At 40.9% G+C, this 24,122-nt stretch overlaps 1 protein-coding gene across 2 annotated transcripts in view; it reads right to left on the bottom strand.

Annotated features, from left to right (window-relative positions):
* DMD (dystrophin) overlaps positions 1-24,122 on the bottom strand; it is a 1,188,090-nt gene that overhangs the window by 939,423 nt on the left and 224,545 nt on the right. For both annotated transcript variants that reach the window (XM_081951523.1, XM_081951524.1), the window contains exons 3-4: positions 6,493-6,585; positions 1,770-1,847 (exon numbers count right to left, since the gene is read on the bottom strand). In XM_081951523.1, coding sequence (XP_081807649.1) covers positions 1,770-1,847; positions 6,493-6,585 — 171 coding nt within the window. The remainder of the gene's footprint in view (positions 1-1,769; positions 1,848-6,492; positions 6,586-24,122) is intronic.

Raw genomic sequence — 24,122 nt, 5'->3', positions numbered from 1 at the left:
TCCAGGCATGTGGAGATGTCGCCTGTTGCTCTTCCTGGTTCTGTCACACTAGCCAGCTGGTCTTCACATGTGCAGGAACACCAGAAACTGAAAGAGCAGCTGCCTGGTGCACCTTTGTGTGCCAGGAAGATGATATTCCAGTTTCTGGCACACACATGTACGCCGGCCACCTGGTCTTTCGGTTTCTGGTGTGCATGCACACATAAAGACCAGCTGGCCAGCGCTTATGCATGCACTGGAACCCACAAGGGGAGCAAGAGCAAAGAGCTGCCAGCCAAGATGGCCAGGCCAGGGCTTCCCTCCCTCCCTGCCCGAGCAGTCTTCTTGCATGGCCCCAGCCTTCCAACCCGCAGGACTGCTGTGCATCCGCAGTCTGGAGTGCCTGGCCAGCTCAGGTGAATGGGGCAGTGGGGCAGGATTTGCTGGCTGGCTGGCTGGCCACTCCACCCGCTGCTCATACCTCTGTGAGGAGAGGGTGGCAGTTCTCACACTGCCACTCCCGTCAGGATGCTGGACCATGAAAAGCAAGAGGAACTGCAGTCGGGAGGCAAGCTGCTCCAGGAGGGCCAAAGGAGAGCATAGCATGGGGATGCCACTGAGGGGTAAGAGGCGTGCCAACCAGGAAGTAACCGGGAAGGGGAGGGACAGCGCTGGCTTCTCGGTGGTGGGCTGGGGAAGTGATTCATCCCTCAGAGTTGGGGAAAAGCTCTCCCGCCTGCTGGCCCCACAATCCAAGCCCCAGGAACACTGATGCCCCTTACCTCCAAGGCCAGGCAGTGCTGGCACATGCGCACTGGATACCTGGTGTTCACATGTGCATGCGCACCACAAACTAGAAGAGGAGGTGGTTGCCATGCATGCGCGTGCCAGCAACCAGAAGATTATCTGTTTTTTCAGTTTCTGGGACACATGCGCTTCAGCACTTGGTGCCAAAAAGGATAGTTTGCACTCCCATTTCAGCACCAAAAAGGTTAGCCATTACTGATCTAGGGAGTCATTTACTACATGTATCATGCAAACATTTTCTTGAGACTTTCTATTAATACATTATTCCTCCCCCCGTTTCTAGAGCATGTTAACACAAAACTGACAAGACTGATATCCACATTATATTCATTTTATGCACTAGCAATTATATAGCATCCTAAGGAAATATTTGTTACCGGACTGAAATATTTCTGCAATGCTGATGTGAAGAGGAATATTGGTCTCAAGGATAAACAATAGTATAAGATTTGACTTTTATTTCAGCTTTTTTTTCAAATTTTACAATATCATTGTGGGTTTTGCAGATTCCACTTTTTATAAGAAAGAAGTTCAATATAGAAGTCTAATATTTATGTAGTCTCCTGTTGGTGAATAACAGGTTCCCCACTAAACAAAGAAGTATTTGAAACACAATGTTCAGATAGTTACAAATAAGAAATTATCCCATTAATCTCTTCGAAGCTGCAGCTGCTTTCTGACATAATTTCACAATGCCTAATGTATTTCAGTACATCATTAAATATGAAATATTAAAAAGTAACTGTTTTATGGATTGTATAGGAAAACAGAAACGTAAATATATATTTTTATAAATATAAATTGAGTAAACAGTTTTTAAAACCATTTCCTGAACATATTGCTGCTTGAAGCCATATGCTTCAATCTCTCATATTTCATGTAATTATGCTGAATCTTATCCACCATGAAATGTATTTCAGAAACAGCTTTGTGCTTTTTTAAAACCCCGTGTGCATTATGGATTCATGCAAATTATTACTTACATTATTTTTCTGCAAGACTTGTAGTGCTTTATTGACGTTGTTCAAGGCATGAACTCTAGTGGAGCCCTTTTCTTTCCCCTATAAATATAAATAGCTATTTTCAATTATTAAAAAAAATATTAATGGATTTAATATGTTTATGACAGAATGCTTACATCAACTTTATAACAGCCAACAAGAGCTTAAAGAATATAAATCCTTATTTTAATAATATATTTTCACTACAACATTTATTGGTGACTATATTGAATCAGGGGCCTGGTAAACTGAAATCGATTTCATTCCTTCCATTATAAGTTTAAATCTAACTAACAGCTTTGTCAGTTTCTTTCATAAAAACGATTTAATGACGTTGGAAAAAATAGGGAAAAATTATGTTTCCGGTTTTATACTTATGCAAACTATGATTAGATATAGAGAATTCTCTCTACATTATGTTAGTAAAATAGGTGTGTATATTTGTTTTAGGAAAACCAACAAATCTACTGTAGTTTTCAAATATATGTTCACCTTAATTATATTTACAATTTATACATATTTTTAATGTATGAAAAGTCATCCTTAGTATTTTATGCATTTTGCTGCATATCAGCCTGTGGTGAGTTAAGCGATGCCATGTACTTCCTCTCACAGTGCCTGGAGGCTGTTAGGGGATGGATGGGGAGCAACGGGTTGAAACTAAACCCTTGCAAGACCAAGTGGCTCTGGGTTTGGAGTTCATTGGCTCAGGGAGAATTGCCACCTTTGGTATTGGATGGGTGGCACTATGCCAAACAGACCCTGTGCATAATCTAGGGGTTTTCATGGACTCATGACTCCTGCTCCAAGAGCAGGTGGCAGTTGTGGCCAGGAGGGCCTTTGCACAACTGTGGGTTGGGTGCCAGTTATGCCCTTTCTTGGACCAGTAGTCCCTAGTCACAGTCACTCATGCCTTAGTCACTTCCTGTCTTGACATTGCAACAAACTCTACATGGGGTGCCCTTGAAGAGCATCTGGAAGCTCCAGTTGCTGCAAAATGTAGCTGCCGTATGGTTTTGTGCAGACCCCAGTGTACACATGCATCACCTCTCCTGCAGGAGCTGCATTGGTTCCCAATTTGCTTCCAGGTGCAATTCAAGGTGCTGGTTGTCACCTTTAAAGCCCTTTATGGCTTGGGACCAGGTTATCTCAGGGACTGTCTCTTGCTAGTCACGTCTACCCAACCAATCAGAGTGTGGGGAGTCAGGGAATGTTGTGGGTCCCATCCCTGAGGGAGATAAGCCTGGTGGGACCCAGAAGAAGGCCCTTCTCTGTGGTGGCTCCCTCTCTCTGGAACATCATTCCCTCAGAGATTAAAATGACTCCCAACTCTAATACCCTTCTGGAAGGTGTTGAAGACCTGGTTCTGCCAGTGGGCCTGGGGAACACAGAGCGGGATGGAGCCCATTAAATGGCTCATGTGATCTGCTGTTGCCAAGGCAGGGGGTAGGAGTGATTTTGTTATATTGTACTATATTAATTTATTTGATTCTTTTTCTTAGTTTTTATTGTTTTAAATGTGGTTTTATATTCTTTAAGATGACTTGAGTCACCATGGGCAAATAGGCGGCAATGTGTGTATCCCCCCCCTCTTCTTTCTCGGTCATTCTTTGGAGGGAAGCAGGCAAGGGGGGGAGTATGAGTATCTGCTCATTTTAATCAGGAGTGTGTGAGAGACATGTGAATGCATCTGTGTATCACCCCCTCTTCCCCCCTCCTTCTGGGCCATTAAGGGTGTGTATGTGGTTTTTCTGCTCATTTTAACCTCCCCCCTCTCTTCTGAGAGATTTGGGGCAAATGGGTGACCTGCTTGTGCACCTTTACCCTTCACTGTTTTGATCTTTTTCATCTGCATATAAAAACTATGCAGTTACATTTCCTTTTCTTCTCTGAATACAATTTTGATTTTTGTTCTGGAAATTTTTGAGGTTTAACATGCATAATTAAACCTATGAAAAGAAATGATTTTGAGATATTTTTCTTACATTTGTATGTTTTATATGTATATAAATAAAAAATTTAAAAATTTATTTATGTAAATATCTTATGTCATTGTTTGTTTGTTTGTTTGTTTCTGATACCTGCCTTTGGAGATTTTGCTTCCATCTGAATGGAATCTGATATTTTGGAGTGTTGACTCAAAGTGCCTCTTTTTGGGTTGCTTGTTTTATTTTTTGAAGCTGTTCTTCTTCTCTCCCTCTTTTATGCCTTAGTGCATTTTTAAATGCTTATGAGTTAAAGTGCCCCATCCTATGATATTTTGTGTATCTGTTTGTTTGTTTGTTTGAAACACATGTTTTGTCCTTTTTTGGAATTATTACAGAGATGAGTTAGAAATTACAATATGTAGAAAGTTATCTGAGATGGCAGTTGTTGCATCTTCCGTGCCTGCCACCCTCATAATAAGCCTGCAAATATCATGGTCCTCCAAACTATCCCTGCTAAATATTCACCCCTCATTCATCATGATAGAAAGAATTTTATCATTTGAGAAAAAGGGAGAAAAATAAAGGGAACAATAATAAATAAAAAGTAATGAGTATTATCGCATTAAATAGAAACTTGTTATTTAATAGACATTGTTTTATTATAATATGTAAATGTGTTGTGCTGCTGTAAAGGTGTTTTCCTTCTGAGCATTTGGTTGTTGGGCATTTATAGCACATGGGGCTGAAGTATGATGTGATTTGTTTTTGGAAATTTCTGGATGCTGTGAATTGTGACAAATATGTGAAATTTACTCATTTTACTGCAAAAGTAAAATCAATCATAGAGGCAGTGGGAATGTCATGTTCCATGGAATGCAAAATTGTCTGCCTTCTGAAATAATGTTTGGATTTCCACACTTGGACAGAATGGGGGAAATTCCATAATATGAGACTAAAGATATGTCTGTAAGGAACTGTATACTTGACAACTCCTCTTCTTTATCTTACCTCAGAAATACAGGACTCCTAGCTAAAATCCGACCATTCAATTTTGCTGTTCATAAGTTCAAGCCTAGTGATTGAATCCCAATAAAACCTGACATGAGGAAAACCTTGGCCAAGCCTGGGACAGACCCTATCAATCCCTGCTAATCACTGAAGCAGCAGCCCAAAGTGGAGACAAAGGGAAAATCACTACACCTGTGGAAAATGATTCCTGGAGAAGACCCACTAATAATGAACATTTCCAAAAACTGATGTAGTCATGGTGGTATGCACAGATTTTTTTTGTGTTTTTTTTTTCTCATTGCAGGAGTAGCAACATTTGGGCTTTCCGGCATAATTGGTGGTTCTTCTATTCCACCTGAAGATCCTAAAAGCAGCTGTACAACTTTGCACTCTACAGATTGTGTTGATTTTGTGATTGTAACTGTATCACTGAATATTACTGTTATTATTGTTGTACTTGTAAACTGATACACACCTGTGGGGAATAGTAGGACACTAATTGTGATTGCGCACATATAAACTTCATATATATTGGGACATTGAATCAGATCAACCTGACTTGAACGCAGTAGTCCTAAGAAATAGTGATATCATAATCCCTGTAGATATAAGATGTATTGCTATAATGCAATGGTTCGATGTTTGGGAATAATTTTCTTATGCATAGAACAAATAGGAGGAGAATGTAATGCAATGACAAGTGTGAAATATCATACATTCCAAGCAAGGCTGTTTTCTTGGCTTACTGTCACCTTACAGTCTGGAATTAACCTAACACAACCTAGTAACTCACTTGTAAATATAACTAGATGGAGTGGGTAATGGACAGATGTGGTAACTCTTATAAGGTTTGCCTATGTGCCTAGCTGATGGTAGGTAGCATGTGTGTATGCTGAATAGAAATATAAGGTTACAGCCAATGCTTGCAATAATAACTAATGCAGCTTCTAGTGCTCTAACTTTTAAAGCAACAATATCCCAGAATACCTTTACTTTACATGATTGATTAGCAAAAGATATCTCTGTGGAAACTTTATCTCACAAATTATGTTTACAGATTGATGACCAAGGAAAAGCTATTGAGGAAATAACTACTCAGATGAGGAAACTCGCTCATGTCCCTGTACAAACTTGGACCAGTGCTATCAAGTTTGACTGGTTTGCTTATAAGTTCTCTAACTGGAAAAGGATTGGGTTTTTTTCTTGTTGGACTTTGGAGGTCTCCTTTTACTTCCTTATCTCATCCCTCTTCTCCAGCGTATAGTTCAGTCTACTGTTTCTGACTGTCATCGCCTCCTCGGTGAACTCTGCCACCCCCGGTCGCCCAGCTAATATCATGGTTCTTAGCACCATCCCTAAAGAATATGCTCCCCATACTTCATTGTTGACAGTTAGCAACCTGTGCTAAAATAAAAAGGGAGTGATGAAGGAGTATATGGATCAATATGAATCAATCATTTGTTTGTATGCTTTGGATATAGTTTTGTCACCCAGCTTTTGCTATTGCCATAGATAAAAGCAGATATTTTTGCAAGCCTCGTCTCAAGTCTCACTCTCTTTGGCATTTCAGTGGCTCAAGGAAACCACTGGAACCTTACAGAAATTTAAAATATCAGCAACTTACACAAATTGTAATATATTCCTTATATGTTTATAAAATGTTATAAAATATTTACAGGTACAAGGTCCACAAATACTAATTTTACAATGAATTTTATATGCAAAAGCATTGCAAAATTTTCTGAGATAGTAAATAGATATAAACATACAAGTTTTTGACTTGTAAGACCTTCCAGGAGCTCCAAAAGCTTTCGACCATCTTGCAAATCATTGAAGAGATCTTCAATTGGATGAATATCAAACTGAAATGAGAGGAGGTTTATCAGACTGTATGCTAAATTGTTAAAAAATATTGTGTCTGTTGCTCATACAGAAGAATTTTTTCTAAAAGAAAGGTGGCTTTTCACTTTTAGCAACAAAATATCTCATTTTGTTACTAAATTTATCAAAAACATCAGATGTAAGATTCTCACAAACCAGGTAGATTATGGCAAAAGAACAAACAGTATAATTCTCATGAGGTATTATTCTATAATCTGCAATATAGTCTGTTTCATTTATGCTGCACTTTCCAACTCATGAATTTAAAAATATTTCACAAATGAATACTACCTAGTTTTCTATTCTCATATAACCAGATAATGTTTGGTTCAGCAATATATTTGTTACATCACTTCTTACATTCTTATCCAAGAATCAAACAATGAATATATTTTTATCATTGCTGATACCAGAATGGAGTATGACAAAGGTCCATCTATGGCAGCAACTCTTATTAATGACCTCTTATCCTATTATTTATGAATCTATTGTACAAATAATTCTTTAAGGACAAGTCATAACTTCTGAAGACCAGTTTTGGTGGATATGAAAGACATTAGGTTTCCCTCACAAAAGCTAGCATGACATAGAAGTAAGTCTGTGCTATATACTCATAAAATTTAAAAAAAATCCTGCTATGGTAACAAAGCTAAATAATGAGAACCCACTGTCAGAATTTGTGGCAGAAAAATCAAATCCAGAAAGCACAAATAACTGATTCAGCTGGATTCATTAACTTCTTTATATACATAATAACAGATGAATAAATTTACAATACCAATAATAGATTCTTTCAACTGTTGCAGAAATTGACAGGCTTTAGACTTCTCAGGATACAGGAAAAGTTTATTTGGCAGCCAGTTTCAGAAAAGTTAGCCCATGGCTAACGTTGTGAATTTCTGAACAACCTTTATTATTGATGCACGCATTCTTATACATTCTCAAAGACAGTGTAACACGGAAACACTTAACTCATTTCTTATTGGTTACCTTGAGGAAAAAGCCTTATAAGGAGATGGGGGTCTTCTCCTTTTGTTACAGGTATGGACTACGTGCCATTAACAAACTTTAATTGAACCTTGTGGTTTTGGACTTTTGACATAGGGATATTTGCTGGAACATGTTGTGGTTGAAGGCTGATGACATTTCCCTGTCCCTTTATGCAAGCTTCTAATTGTCCCTTTTATGCCACGTCTTCATTCTTATATTTTAATCCATATTTTATTCTACTTTACAATCAGTGGTAAAATTCAATTTTTTTTACTACTGGTTCTGTGGACATGGCTTGGTGGGCATTGCAGGGGAAGGATACTGCAAAATCTCCATGCCGTCCCCACTCCTGGGGGAAGGATATTGCAAAATCTCCATTCCCACCCCACTCTGGGGCCAGCCAGAGATGGTATTTGCTGGTTCTCTGAACTACTCAAAATTTCCGCTACCGGTTCTCCAGAACCTGTCAGAATCTGCTGAATTTCACCCCTGCTTTCAATGTGGTAGAAGTTACAAGCAGAACACAAGCAGGAGAGAACAGTTTCATTTCAGAGTTCAGAGCAGACAGAGATCAGTTTCAATTTTCAGCTAAGCCATGGCCAGACTCCAAGCTTAAGTTTCTGTTTCCAAAACAGCCCTCATTGGCTGACCCAGTTGCTATGCCTATTCATTGGCTGATCTATTCCAGTCTATGAATATCCATACTCTGACACTCCTCCCTTCATAACTGGAATAGACCTAAATTCAATTAACTTAATATTCTTCAGATATCTGTATTTGAAGACTCACATTCACAGTTCCTTTCAAATACCTGAGAATCCTTTTTATTCCCATCCAATGCAATTGCGTTGAGCAGTTGAGACTCAAAATACTTACTGCACAAGTTAGGCCTGGTCTGGACCACTGAGACAGATACAACAGGCTCCCTATAGTTGACTGATATATCTCTTGATCACAGGCTTCACTTTCGTCTGTACCCAAACTGTTATGCAAATCTGTACTCATAGGTGTTGGAGCAGTATTACAATCTTTCATATTATATCTCTCCAACAACGGTTCACTTTTCTTCTTTGACTGAGAACAATAACCACCTTTCTCAGTCTTTTGTATCTCTACACCAAGATATTTTTTTATTTCTCCCAAATTCTTTAGTTCAAATTTCTTCTCTAACTTATTAGCAAATTATTTTACCTGTGATATATCCTTTGCGATTGAAGGAAATAAATAATAAGTTACTCTTTCATATAAAGTGTAACATGTAACACGAAGGTGTAAGACTCTTGGCACTGTTTTTCTTGATTGTAAATTAAGCACAAAGCAGTAAAGTCAATACAGGAGGACTTGCTAAAATTCCTTTACTATTTAAATATAATACTATTTAAATTGGTGAGATGATAACATCCACCGTCTAGAATGAAATAACAAAGTGGCACAGATAAGATAAAAGTGGTCTGCAAGAAAAGTCATGCTGTTGTCTTGAATGCAAATTAACCTCAAAGAATGATTTTGGAAATGGGGAGGGATTCTTCTTACGCGTCATGCGCAATGATTAGAAAGGTATAAATTGTATTACTTGAAGTCTGTCCTTGCGCTCCTTGTACTCAGGCCATTGGGAAGAGTCTGGGAGGCCGCGCTTGCAACCGCTTTTTCAATTTCTTTGCAATAAAAACTTTTGAATTGTGAACCAGACTTGTCTTTTCGAATTGTGAGCATAAAAATTGGGTTTTAATATCTCACACGATGAAACAAAGATCATCCACAAGTGCTAATAGTTAACAATCCCCACCTTGTAACCTTCCAGTTTATATGCAACCATCAGCCTTGCAACTCTTGAAGCCAAGACTCATTAATGAATTATCTAGATAGATATTCCAATTTCTGGCTGACTGCTTCAGCCCATAAATGGTCTTGTTCCATTTATACACCGTGTTAGACTTTTTACTTTCATACCCTGGTGCTTGAGCCATGTAAATTTTTTCCTCTAACTCAGCATTAAGGAATGCAGTGGTTATGTCAAAATGCCAAATTTTATGGCCATGTGCTGCTGCCAATGCTAGTGCCAACCTTATGCTTTCACTCTTTACGGTTGGCATGAATACCTCATCACAGTGCACATTTTTCATCTGTGAAAAACCTTGTGCCACTAACCTTGCTTTATATTGTATCTCATTATTGGGTAGTACTTTCTTCTTGTATACCCACTTGCATCCTACAGCTTTGCTACACTGTGGCAAAGTGATAGAAGTGAACATGATATGTTCACCTATGGATTTCATTTCCTTGTCTATGCCTTCTTTCCACTTTACTTGTTCTATTTTAGGTAATGCCAAAACTTCCTTATAGTTCCTTGGCTCATACCATACATTACACACCTTACTAGCAGAATACCTGTCAGATGGAATCCCCTTGTTCCATCTCTCTGACCTGTGTGGCATTGACTGCTCCTGTGTTTCTACCCTCTCTTGCTTCATATCTTGTTCAAAAAAATCAAATCCAGAAAACAAACACAGATAACTGATTCAGATGGATTCATTAACTTCTTTATATACATAACAGATGAATAAATGTACAATACCAATAGTAGATTCTTTCAACATGGTAGAAGTTACAAGCAGAACACAAGCAGGAGAGAACAGTTTCATTTCAGAGTTCAGAGCAGACAGAGATCAATTTCAATTCTCAGCTAAGCCATGGCGAGACTCAAAGCTTAAGTTTCTGTTTCCAAAACAACCCTCATTGGCTGACCCATTTGCTATGCCTATTCATTGGGTGATCTATTCCAACTATGAATATTGATACTCTGACACACACAAACTTCTCAGAAGTAACTTGCCTTGTTATGGAGAAGGCAAGTATTTCCAGATGAGATCTACAAACTACTCCCATGATGGCGAACCTATGGCATGCGTGCCACAGGTGGCATGCGGAGCCATAGTTGTTGGCACGGCAGCCCTTGGCAGCCCTCAGCTCCGGTGTGCATGTGGGTGGCAGCAAGGTTATTTTTGGCCTTCCGAGGGGCTGGGAGATATTTTTTCACCCTCCCCAGGCTCCAGGAAAGCCTCCGGAACCTAGAGAGGGCAAAAAACAGACCTAACGGCCCAACCAGAAGTTCAGGAATAAACTTCCACTTGGCCCATTGTGTCAGGGTTACAAATAACATCCAAAAGTAAATCAGAGTCCAAAGCATAGTATTGCTCAAAGTTCCAATTTATTAAGAAAGCCGTGTTGACACATATGGGAAAACCTGAATCTGAAAGCTTCCTGGTTTTCCCTACCCGGTTGAAAGTTCAAGATCCCACACCCACAAGTCCATCACATGGTCCAATCTCCCACTGCCCTGCTGGCAGTTCCACTGACCTTGGCTTTCTAGAAATAATTTTGTTGTGGCTACATAGTATGTGACTCTTTACAATACCCCCTCCCATTTTCCTACAATAAAAATGCATTGTAGAATAATATAAATTGTGGCAAGCCAAAGACCCAAAAGAAAATATTGCTGCAGGCCTGACAGGCGGTCTCTCCTCAGAAGAAAAGCATATCCTGGAAGAGAATAATGTGGGGGTTAACATGAGCATAACTAACCACCTCTTCCCCTCAGGGAGGCCCTTTGGCTTATCAGAAAATTTATCATGGAATTGTTTCACTAACTTATCAGCTTTTACATTCCAACTTTTCACCCATGTAGCTTCAGACAAAGGGTACCCCTTCCAATACACTAAATATTGTAACTAACCTCTATATAATCTAGAATCCAAACTTTTCTTCACTTCCTAGTTAGTTTCTCCTTGTATCACTACTGGAGGAGGGGAAGGCTGGGTCAATGGTCTTAGGTTGAACCTAACCACAGGTTTCACCAAGCTAAAATTTCAGCCCTAATTTCATGCTAGGCATTCTTAACTTTATGTATTTGGTAGACAAGAAATCTTTATCCCCACACAGAAGGGGGGTTGGAGCGAGCGGTGCTTATCAGCTTGTTTCTTGTACTCTTCTGCTGCTTCTGCCAGAGTTTTTTTTTCATATTCTCTCACCCCTTTTTAAGAGTGTCCATCTATTCAGTCAGAGACATGGAGGAGGAGGGCTCTCTGGGCAGTTTAGGCTTGGGAACAAATTCCATGCTGCTGGTAACTCAAAAAGGAGTTAATCCAGTGCTGTTGTGGACAGTGTGGTTATACATGACTTCATTGAATGGTAGCAAATCCAACCAGTTGTCCTGCTGGTAATCCACATAACAAAGGATGTATTATTCCACGATTATGTTAGCTTTTTCTGCTGCTCCATTCGTGATCATATGGAAAGCCGAGCTAAGTCCTTGCGTGGATCCAATGGACCTCAGGAACTCCCTCCAGAACTTGGCGATGAACTGAACTCCGCGGTCTGAGATGATTCTCCTGGGTACTCCGTGCAGGCAGTAAATGTGATTAACAAACATCTTTGCTAGCTTCTTTGTGGATGATAATTCTGAGCAAGCAATGAAATGAGTTTGCTTGGAAAATAAGTCAATGACTATCCAAATTACTTTATTCCCACTGCTGTCTGGGAGCTCTATGATGAAATCCATTGCAATCTTTTCCCATGGTCGGCTAGGGCTGGCTGCCTGTTGCAGTAATCCAGGGGGCTTGCCTGGCCATATTTTCATGGTTGCGCAAGTGGCACAGCTTTTCACATAGTCTTCCACTTCTGCTTTCATTTTTGGCCACCAAAATTGATGTCTGGCGAGGTGGAGCATTTTTAGGAATCCAAAGTGACCTCCCAATTTTGCATCATGGCATCGCTGTAGTACTTCCAGCCTCAAGTTTGCAGGAACATACAGTTTGAATCCTTTCCAGGCTAAGCCATCTCTCATCATCAGGGTGTCTTTGTTGTCATTGATCCAGGAGTCAGTTGGCAACCCCAATTTCATTGCTGTGGTCAGCTTGTCCTGGCTGAGGGTAGGCTGTTCTGGTCTCTGGTGGTGACTTGAGACACCTTTTGGTTGAGGGGAAATGATGGGGTGAATCACGTCTCCCCTTTTACTCTCATACTGCAGTTTTCTCGATAAGGCATTCGTCAGCAAGTTCTTACCTACAAGGATGTGCTTCAGTTTGAATTTAAACCTTCTGAAGTATTGTGCCCAGCGAACTTGCTTTGGAGACCATTTCTGGGGCTTTTGAGGGCTTCGAGGTTTTTATGGTCAGTCAAGATCTCAAATGGCATGTTCCCCCCCCCCTCTAGGAAATGTTTCCAGGTGAGTAGGGCCCACCAGATTACATAGGCTTTTTTCTCCAAAATGGCCAACCTTCTTTCCTTGGCGGTGAGTTTTTTGGAGACATAAGTGCATGGCAAGAGTTGTTGTTGTTGTTGTTTTGCAACAGCACTGTCACTACAGCCACGTCACTGGCATCTGCCTGGATTATGAATTGCTGTTCTAGGTCGGGGTGTTGCAGAATAGGTTTTTTGGCAAAGAGCTGTTTTGATTTTTCAACTGCTTTTTGACAGTCTATTGTCCACCCGATAATTTGTTTTGGCTTTGGCTTTGTCAGGGATGGCCCTATTTTTAACAGTTCAGTCAAGGGCAGGGCGACTTCTGCAAAAGCCGGGATGAATTGCCTATAGAAGTTAGCAAATGCCAGGAAGCTTTGTAGTTGTTTGTGGATGTGTGGGGGTTGCCAATCTAGCCCGCTTTCACTTTTCTTTTCTTTTTTTAATGAGTCATTGTTTTTCAATTACAAAAATAAACATTCCATCTTTCCTTATGCAGTCTGGGTACAAACATCTCTGTGCAACATCGTTCCTCTTTTGCCACATCTTTCACATTCATATTAACATTATTTCCCTAGGTTTAGTATTATAATATATTAAGTATTTAAACATTATAAACCTCTCCATTTTTCTTCTTACTATCTTCTAGTAATAATATATCAACATTAAACATCATTATTCTTATCATACACATACTAACCATTTTATATATTTATCTAAGTATATTGTCTACTTATTTTTTAGTTTTCTTCATTTCTAAACTCCTTTTTTCCCCCTCTCCAACCATTGCTAAAATACTTCCCAAATCATAATATTCAGTTTGCTCTTTCTCTTTAATTGCAAGAGTTGCTGTTGTTGTTTTGCAACAGCACTGTCACTACAGCAACATCACTGGCATCTGTCTGGATTATGAATTGCTGTTCTGGGTCGGGGTGTTGCAGAATAGGTTCTTTGGCAAAGAGCTGTTTTAATTTTTCAAACACTTTTTGATAGTCTATTGTCCATCCAATAGGTTGATTTGGCTTTGCCTTTGACTTTGTAGGGGATGGCCCTGTTTTTAACAGTTTAGTCAAGGGCAGGGTGACTTCTGCAAAAGCCAGGATGAATTGCCTATAGAAGTTAGCAAATCCCAGGAAGCTTTTCTTTCAAAGTTTTTTATTTTTCTATTTTCATAACATATAATCACATATATACTATTACACAGTCAGCATCATACTATATTATTAAATGTTTACATCAATTCATCTTACTATCAACACCCAAAAGCAATTATTGACTCTTCTGCTCTCCATACACCATATGTGTACCTTATCCATCACTTTCTTCTCCCTTTCTCCTCCCCCTCCCTACCTCCTTTCTTCCCTCTGTCACTCTTCTCTTCTCTACTTCCCCTTCCTCTCTCTCCTTTCCACTCCTCCTTTCTCTCTTCCTCTCCCCCTTGACCTCTCTCCTATCCCTCTCTTCTTCCCTTACCTCTTTCCTCTACTTCACACTCTTCATATCATTTACTTGGTGTATTTCAGCTTCTGAGAGAGCACCATTTTATGTTGATGGTATTTATAATTTCTTTTCAATATACATATTTAATTTTGACACACATCTTCCTCCTTTTTTAAAAAAAGGAGAACAAAAAAGTATACTTATATAGTCATTTTGCTTTTAACAACCCCGCCTCCTGCCTATTTTTGGCCAAGATGTAGACCTCGTTACAATTCCCAGCTATTCTCATCTTTATATTTATATAATTATACATCCTTACACACCCCCAATTTGTGATTCTGTCTTTAAATCTCAATAGTTTCCCATTGTAACTATATTTCATGTTCCCTCTCCATTTTTCCATATCTTGGATTAAATTACCCTTAATTGTCCATAAATGGCAATCCTAACTGTTCAATGTTCATTACAATTCCCTTAATCTACTATATAATGGTACACAAACGGTACCATTATATATGTGTACAAACAGTACACATCTAACTTTATTCATCATCTTAAACGTTTATATATATATATATATATATATATATATATATATATATATATATATATATATATATATATATATATATATATATATATATATATCCATGTTTCATATATTTTAACATATGTTTAATTGTCCTTCTATTGTCATATTCAATCAATTAGCAACTCAGTTTAATTATCATGTAAAAATGTGAATCACAAACCTCTGCTTTACAATCTCCCCATATCAGTTTCATATTTGTCCATATTCCATGCATTTTGACCTTTATTTAATTATCTTTCCATTATATTATTCAGTCAGTTAGCAACTACATTTTATTGTCATATTTAGGAATAAACCCCTTATCTTAGCTTTATATTTTTCCATATAACAATTTCTAGTTGTCTGATTTTTTCCTAGTAAGTCTTTTGTCCCACTTCTCTGTTCCTGCCTTCTCCCTTTTCTTTGTTTTGACACATTCACCCTCTTCAATTTTCCCCACTCCACCATGAAAGAAATCTTTTATATTTCTCTTTGTTGGGGCATAACCTCCTATTTCAATTTTCCTTATGCCACTGTCAACCTCTGAAACATCTTATGTCTGCTTTTTATTCCCTTTTGTTGGGACACATTCCCCCTTTACCATTTTCCCTATACCACTGCCAAGCCCAATGGAGTTTTTTGTCTGCTTTTTATTTCCCACCGTTTCTACCCCTTCATTATCCTTCCCCCATTCTTCTTTCCCTTCTTTAAATCCATGCTTCTCTGGGTTCAGAATTCTATTTAGGCTTGATTTTAATGATTTGTGCATATTTTAATAATTTCACGTAGTTCTTCAAATTCCCAGTTTTCTGTGATGTCCATTTCCAAACTTACAGTTAGTTATACTGTTTTTCTTTCAGAGTTCTGGTCCACCTTAAATTTATCTACTTCAGCTGCTGTGGGGAAGTGTGACAGGAGCCATCTTGGTCTTTTGTTCCTCCTTAAATGTCCAGTCACAAAATTGCAGTTAGTTATGCAGATCTTATTTCAAGGTTCTGGTCTACCTTAAATTTAGCTAATTCAATTAATGTAAAAACGAAGAAAAGCTGGAGCCATCTTGATCTTTTGGAATTGTTTAAGATATATTAGTTGGAAGAAGTTCAGATGAAGTAAATCCCTTGGAATGTTTGGTTTCTATTTCAAATCCAAAACCAAATTTAGAGTTTGTATTTGAGTGGGTTTGTCACTTCTTTGCTTTCTCCCTTTCTGTCCAAATTGTTTCAAACAAATAGCATTTTTGGAGGGCTAGTGTTTCAACCCTCCATTTTCCCTTTCTTTCTTTCTTTCTTTCTTTCTTTCTTTCTTTCTTTCTTTCTTTCTTTCTTTCTTTCTTCTTTCCTTTTGCCAAAATCCAGATCTATATATTAATATTATTTGTACTCTCAAGATTCTTTTGCAAGTTTTGATTTATGACTCTGGGTTAAATGAATGTTCTTACTGGTCTTTCATCTCATCTCCTGCACTCTCCTGTTCAGTTGCGTTAGCTGGAAGCCAGTTTCTGTGCAGCCATGTTGCCATGCTTTTGCCCCTACTCCAATTCAGAGGGCAAATCTTTGACGTGCGCAGGACCTGTTGCCTCCCCTTGGGTCTGATGAGATGCTGTCCCTTTTTCACACACCCCCTACAGTGGGTTCTGATCCAAAAAGGATCTTGGTATAGGTATGTCAGACAGGGTTCATGTGAGGCTCTTCAGAGCTCACCCCCCCCCCCATGTCTGTCCAGCTGGAGAACTTCCGGTCGAATCCCAAATCCCAGGAAGCTTTGTAGTTGTTTGCGGGTACATGGGGGTTTCCAGTCTAGCACCACTTTCACTTTTCCAGGGTCCATTTCTATCCCCTCACTGGAAATACAATAGCCAAGGTAATCCAATGAGATTTTGTGGAATTTACACTTTGATAGTTTAGCATAAAGCTTGGTGGCTAGATATTTTTTGAGGACCTGCCACACCAGCTTTACGTGCTCTTCTAGAGTCTCAGAAAAGATGAGAATGACATCAAGGTAAACGAGCACCCCTTCATAAAGGTGCTCATGCAGCACCTAATTAATGAACTGCATGAAGACTGCATGGGCCCCTTGTAGCCCAAATAGCATGACTTTGAATTGGAAACTACCAAGGGGGCAGTTAAAGGCGGTCTTCCATTAATCTCTCTTCCGGACACATATGCGGTAATATGCCTCTCTCAAGTCCATTTTGGTGAACACTTTGGCTTTAGCCAAGTGGTTCAGCATGTCTTTCATGAAGAGGAGAGGGTTCGTGTTTTTTATGCAAATGCAGTTGATCCCCCGGAAGTCAATGCAGAGCGTCTTTCTTCTCTTTGAAAAGCATGGGGGCTACTACTTCTGACTTAACTGGTTGGATGAAGCCCCACTTCAAATTGGTATCGATGTATTTCCTTAATTCTGCCATCTCTTTAGGAGTCATGGAGTACATTTTTGGCTTCAGTAGGATTGCCTCAGGCACAAATTCTATCACACAATCAGTGCAGTGAGGTGTCGATTAAGAGGGAGATAATTGCAAACTTCCTCACTGAAAACCCTTGCCAGATCCCAGTATTCTTTAGGTATTTGCTGGATGCCTGAGAGTTTAGTGTCCGCTGCAGGGGCTGCAGCTTGCAGACCATGTTTTAAGGGGTTCATTGGAACCTGGGTGGCCTTCTGGCTTTACAGTGGTAGTGGCCCAATGCCTAGGGTCAATTATCAAATGCCATCCTCCCACTTTATAGTAGGTGCCCATTTGTCCAACCATGCAAGCCCCAAGATGATTGATTCATTCATTTTTGGTGCTATGATGAATCTGAGAAGTTCATAGTGGCACCCTATCTGCAACTTCACCAAGTCAGTAATTAGCTTGGCAGGGGTCCCTCCAATTAGCGTCTTATCCACTTGCTCAAACCGAATGGGATTTACTAAGGATCTTGTGCGTATGCCCAGCTGCTCCATGATGGACATGCTGATTAAGCACCAGGTGCAGCCTATGTCCACAACTGCCTCAACTTCCCCTTCTACCCCCATCTTGGGCACTATGAGTTTGGCTTTGATGGCAAAGAGCAGATGGGGGCACTTACCATTGAGTCATCTTCATTGCTTTTTTCCTCCTCTGAACTGGGTGGGGTTTCCCCATCTGGTGGGGTCTCTGTCTCCTCAGGCTGGGGATCGGATCCTTCTGTTTGTTGGATGAGACAACTCTTTTCAGGTGGTTTTGGGGTCCCTTTTTTGTCCCACTTGTGGCTTGGGTGCGTGTTTGTGGGATTGGGGCCGGGGCCAAGCATTCTGATGCTCTGTGCCCATGTTGTCCACACCGGTAACATTTTATTGCTCACTCAGACTTGGGGGGAGGTATTTCAGCTTGCCTTGTTTGTGTTTAGCAGCCCAAAGATCTTCTAGCTGTCTTTTCAGCCGTGGGCTTTCAATGGGGGTGAAGTTTGTGATCCAGAATGACTGTGGTATTGTACCAATTCTGGATCTGTTCTGGCACACCTCCCTCCCCCGTATGTTGCATGCCTTTCTCAGTTCAGGATCTAGGGCATCTTTGAATGTGTGCACAAGGAGTCATTCTGGTCAGACCCCTAGTTTTCCGGGTGCCTTTCTAAAGTCCCAAACTAATTCCTTCACAGGATGGCCAGCCTGTCACAATCCTTGCATCTGCTCTTCTGCTTCCACTTGTTGGGCCACATTGTTAGATTGGATTCACATCACCTGAACAAACCCGTCTGCATCTTCTAACTCAGGAGCTGCCTCATCGTGGAGCTCATTTGGCCACTTCCCCTTCATTCATCTGTTGTCACAGTCAGTTATCACTGAAATCAGCTCTCGGTCAGAAGGGTATTGATCCCCAAATTGATCAATGTGGGCTCAGACTTGATTTAGGAATTAGGCTAGCTTCCCAGGGGTCCCATCAAATGTTGTTCGAAATCTAGGAGGTGCGGAAGCTGGTGGGGCTGGTGCCTGGATTTCCATGGGCAGTTAAGCAGGCACTTGGAGCTGGAGCCCCTCTTGTGGCACTGCTCCCTGAGGCTGAGGTTGGGCAGGAACCTGTTGGAACATTGTGGCTGGGGGCTGCCCCTACAGTGGCAGTTGGGCTGGAACCTGTTGAGGGGTCACTCCCTGGGGTTATCCAGGGAGGCCAGTTATCTGAAATGGTGCCATCTGCTGAGAAGAGATGGGTGTCCATTGGTATTGCACCCATCCATGGCCCACTCCACTCAGACTGACTGTATGAGGGTGGCTGGGATCCCCAATCATTGGAGCACCCAGTTGGCGTCTGCTCTGGTCCCCTCCACTCATGGGTTGAGGCTTATCCTGCAACCACCTGTGGCTCCAACAGCAACTCCTTAAGGGAAGTAAATCTCATGGCTTCATCTTGCAGAGTTAGGTCTGATTGTGAGGGATACCTAGGGGCTGGCTCTTTGTGCCTGGCTCCCAGCTGGAGTTCCCTCTTTTGAGGGCACATAGAAGGTCTCAACATAGATAGGCAGTCTGTCATCTGATGCTTTCTCCATGGGCTTCTTGTTTTCCTCCATCTTCCCTGAGTTTTTATGATGCCTGGGCTTGGGTCGGTGCTTGTGGCTCAGGACCCTGGAGAGCATCCCAAAATTCGGGGTAGCTGGTGAAGTATTTTAATGGAGATTCGGGTTAATGTCAGGGTTCCAAATAGCATCCAAAAGTAAATCAGAGTCCAAGGCGTAATATTGCTCAAAGTTCCAATTTATTAAGAGAGCCATGTTGACATATCTAGGAAAACCTGAATCTGAAAGCTTCCCAGTTTTCCTCACCCAGTGGAAAGTTCAAGATCTTACCCCCACACCCACAAGTCCATCACATGGTCCAATCTCCCACTGCCATCCATTCCACCCGTCCAATTCCAGTCAGGGACAGAGACAAAGGATGACCTTGGCTTTCTAGAAATAATTTTGTTGTGGCTACATAGTATGTGACTCCTTACAATCCCCCATCCCATTTTCCCACAACAGAAAATTCATAACAGAATAATAGAAATTGTAATAGAAAGAACCAAAAGAAAATATGACTGCAGGCCTGGCACATTGGGCCGTTTTAGCCCTCCCCATGCTTCAGAAAAGCCTCTGGAGCCTGGGGAGGGTGAAAATTCCCCCGCAAGTGCATGCACAGGTGGAGTGGAGGTCATTTGTGCGGGTGCAGGTGGAGGTCCCTCGCACATACGCAGGTGGGTCAGCACGCACATGCACTCACGCACTCACGCACTCATGCAATAGCATGCACTCACACAGTTTTGGGACACCTTTAGAAAAAGGTTAGCCATCACTGGACTAGACCAGTGTTTTTCAACTTTTTTTGGGCAAAGGCACACTTGTTTCATGAAAAAAATCACGAGGCACACCACCATTAGAAAATGTTAAAAAATTTAACTCTGTGCCTATATTGGCTATATATAAAGTAATTCTCTTGAATAGGAATCAAATAAACACAAAGAAAGTATTTTATAATTACTTTATTATGAAATAGTAAGTAAACAGAAATATGAAAAATTATAAAATACTTTATTCAGTGCGCAACCTGGGCCTGTTTGGCTGAACACAAAGCTGATATTCTGGCTGGAATCGAAGAAAGACACACATGTAGCTCTTCGTCAACAGCTCTCAGTCTCTCTTTAGTTTTTATAGTCCACCAAGGACATCAATCATATTAGCCCAGGGATCTGCAAAATTGGCTCTTAAGACTGGTGGACTTCATCCTGGCTGACTACACACACAAAGAAAAACAACAGATGGGGTGGGATATAGACCTGGTTTATAGAGTGAACTCAGCCTATGCTAGAACACACAATGTACCCAGGGAGGTTCACATTAAATTTCTTAGAAAAAGCACAAGAGATGAAATTCTGGGTGTACAAAGGGGGCAAGCGTTGACATACCATGATAGGGAGATAACCATTCTGAAGCAGATCCCTAAGAAGATTAGAGAAAAAAGGAAGAATTATTCGCAATTAGCGAATAAATTATACCAGAAAGGGGTGTGGTTTAGATGGTTGATGCCTGAAGGTATGCTGATATTCTGGGAGGAGACAAGAATCAGAATCAATTCACCCATAGAGGCGCAGGCCTTTATGGAAAAAAACAAATCACACCTAGAAAAAACACGAGACACTACAACGGGCACACAGGACACAGGAGGGGCCAGAGCTCTGCCAGTGGAGGGAGAAGGGGCAATAGCAAGAAAACTCAGATCACAAAAATAAACAAGAAAATCATATAAACTGACCGAAAGTGATAATGGAATTATATCTGGATTTTATACTGTAATGTCTAATCTGATTGAAAATAGTAATAGAACTAACATGCTGATTGTAACTAATTATATACCAATGCATTATATATAAATGTATACTATGAGTATGGAGGGAGGGGCGCCTGCCACACTTTGCAACTGCCAAAATTTGTATACCTGTCCATTTACCCTTTTCCCTATAAATGTTGAAAAACCAATAAAATTTTTATTAAAAAAAAAAAAGACTGGTGGACTTCAACTCCCAGAATTCTGAGAGTTGAAGTCCACCAAGGGCATCAATCATATTAGCCCAGGCAGGGATCTGCAAAATTGGCTCTTAAGACTGGTGGACTTCAACTCCCAGAATTCTGAGAGTTGAAGTCCACCAAGGGCATCAATCATATCAGCCCAGGCAGGGATCTGCAAAATTGGCTCTTAAGACTGGTGGACTTCAACTCCCAGAATTCTGAGAGTTGAAGTCCACCAAGGGCATCAATCATATCAGCCCAGGCAGGGATCTGCAAAATTGGCTCTTAAGACTGGTGGACTTCAACTCCCAGAATTCTGAGAATTGAAGTCCACCAGTCTTAAAACAGCCACCTTTGCAGACCTCTGTGTTAGCCCAAAGCCTGGCGCTGGGCGGGCCTTGCTCCCCCATTGGTGGAGCCCCAAGAAGCCAGGAGGGAGAAAAAGAGATGGAGGCAAGGAGCTTCCCCCCCGCAAAAATCTTATCAGGGAGCCGGCGGGCAGTAGCAAATTAGCTGATCACGCGGCGTGATCGGCTAATTTGCTACTGCCCGCCCGGCTCCCCGGTTAGATTTTTGCTGGGAGGAGGCGGGGGGGGAAGCTCCTTAGCCTCCGTTTCTTTTTCTGCCTCCTCGCTTCTCGTCCCCGCCAGGCGGATCTGATTGGAACGCCCGTGTGCAAGAGGCGAGCCCTTACTTTTATTATTACTTTTATATGTACTCCGTCTCCTCCTGCCCCGGTCCTCCTGGTTTTTTTTTTTTTTTTAATCTTTCGAATTTTTCATTTTTTCCTACGGCACACCAGGCAACATCTCTAGTGTGCCGCGGAACAGTGGTTGAAAAACACTGGACTAGACCATGAAAGCCTTCACTCAAAAAAAAAAGCATCCTTCTAAAATATTTTGTACCATGGTTCTGGTGATAGCTGCTTATACCTTACATTAGTATTTTTCCTTTAGTTTTTTTTAATTAAATAACATGAAAATCACCACAGAGGAATATTAATATTATAGAGAAAATAATCATTTTTACCAGAACATTTAATTACAATGTGTTACAGGTCAATCTTTAAAAACAAAAAGCTATTGAGATGCTTAACACACAGTCTAGAGACACAGAGATCACCCATATATTACAAAAATATCCTAATTCTGCCACCATTCATTATAATATTTATTTATTTATTTATTTATTATTTAATAGTAAACCTGCCATTTGTCTGGTGGTAAGATAATTAAGTCACCTTTCAGAAACAGATTGGATGTCTTCTGCAACAATCAATAAATCTTTAGTAGAAAAGATTCAGCAGAGAGAAAGAAATATGTTACATTTTCAAGGTTATTTGAAAGAACACATTCACACATGAAAAGATTTAGGAGAAACAAATAAATACATGCAATGTCATGTTATAGGCATGCACATAATCCCGAAATGCCTTCATCACAACAGCTAATATGTGATTTTTTTTCACTATAACTTTTGTAATATAAATATTAAGTAAACCTGAGCATTAAAATATTTGATTTATATGATTTATATGTGGAAAGATAGATAGATAGATAGATAGATAGATAGATAGATAGATAGATAGATAGATAGATAGATAGATAGATAGATAGATAGACAGACAGACAGACAGACAGACAGACAGACAGACACAGAGATATTATAATAACGTATATAAATAAAACATTAAATCAGGGCACTTTAAAATTCATGGTAACTTTTGCTCTGCTTCAGGCAAACCAAATGTATAGTTTAGGGGTGGCGAACACGCGGCTCGCGAGCCGCATGCGGCTCCCGGCCAAAATAAATGAGGCTCTTTGCCTCTTGTCATTATTTAGTATACTGTGGCTCGGATCGCGCGCTCCCTTTCGGAAGCTGGGGAGGTCCTTTGCAGGCAGCTAGAACGGGCCGCCTGCAAAGGACTTCCCCAGACTTGCTTTGAGGAGCACGGGGCGACTGAGGCTAGTTGTGAAGCCCCAAAGCCCCCACCGCCACCGGAAGAACTGCTGCCACCTCCTCCTCATCCTCCTCTAACAGGCAGCACTGCCGGATTTGCCGCCCGGCGCTGCGGCTGAGATGAAGCCGCCAAAGCTCCAGCCGGCATCTCCGCGCGTGGCAGCTGCGCCTCCCCTCCGCTCAGAGCAGCTGAGCTCAGTCAGCGCTGGGTTACCCCTGCCCCCTCCTCCTCCTCCGCCATGCTTTTGAGGAGCCATGAGGCTGCAGGAGCCAGTAGGAAGGCGGGGGGGGGAGCAGGGGAAAAAAAGCCTCATGGCTCGTCAAAAGCACGGAGGAGGGGGAGGGGCAGAGGTAACCCAGCGCTGAGCTCAGGAGCAAATCTGGTGATTCTGTTGGAGGAGGAGGAGGAGGTAGCAGCAGTTATTCTGGTGGCAACTCGTACTCGTCGGCATCTTCAGCAGAAGCCCTGCCCACAATGAAGAAAGCAAAGATGGAGCAGATCCACGCAGATGACGTCGCTGCAACATGACTGGAGGAGGAATTCTGGGAGTTGAAGTCCACAAGTGTTAAAGCTGTCAGGTTTGAAGACCCCTGGGGGTTTTTTTCCCTAAAGGGTTAGGGGTGCAAGGGTCTTGTAACTTGACAGCTTTAAGAGTTGCGTGCTTCAAATGCCAGAGTTTCTGAGCCAACATTTTGGTTGCTAAGCAGGAGCGTTGTTAAGTGATACTGATATTATATAACATTTTGAATTAAGCGGGTACCTTGAAGAAACATAACTTTGACTTTCAAATAATACTGATTTCGTTGTTGTCTTAGGTGACATCTGTGA

Source organism: Natrix helvetica, assembly GCF_964273705.1.
Source record: "Natrix helvetica genome assembly, chromosome: 4".
In the NCBI taxonomy this organism is placed as follows: domain Eukaryota; kingdom Metazoa; phylum Chordata; class Lepidosauria; order Squamata; family Natricidae; genus Natrix; species Natrix helvetica.
The sequence above is the reverse complement of the archived record's forward strand: the minus strand, read 5'-3'. Positions and strand labels throughout refer to the sequence as shown.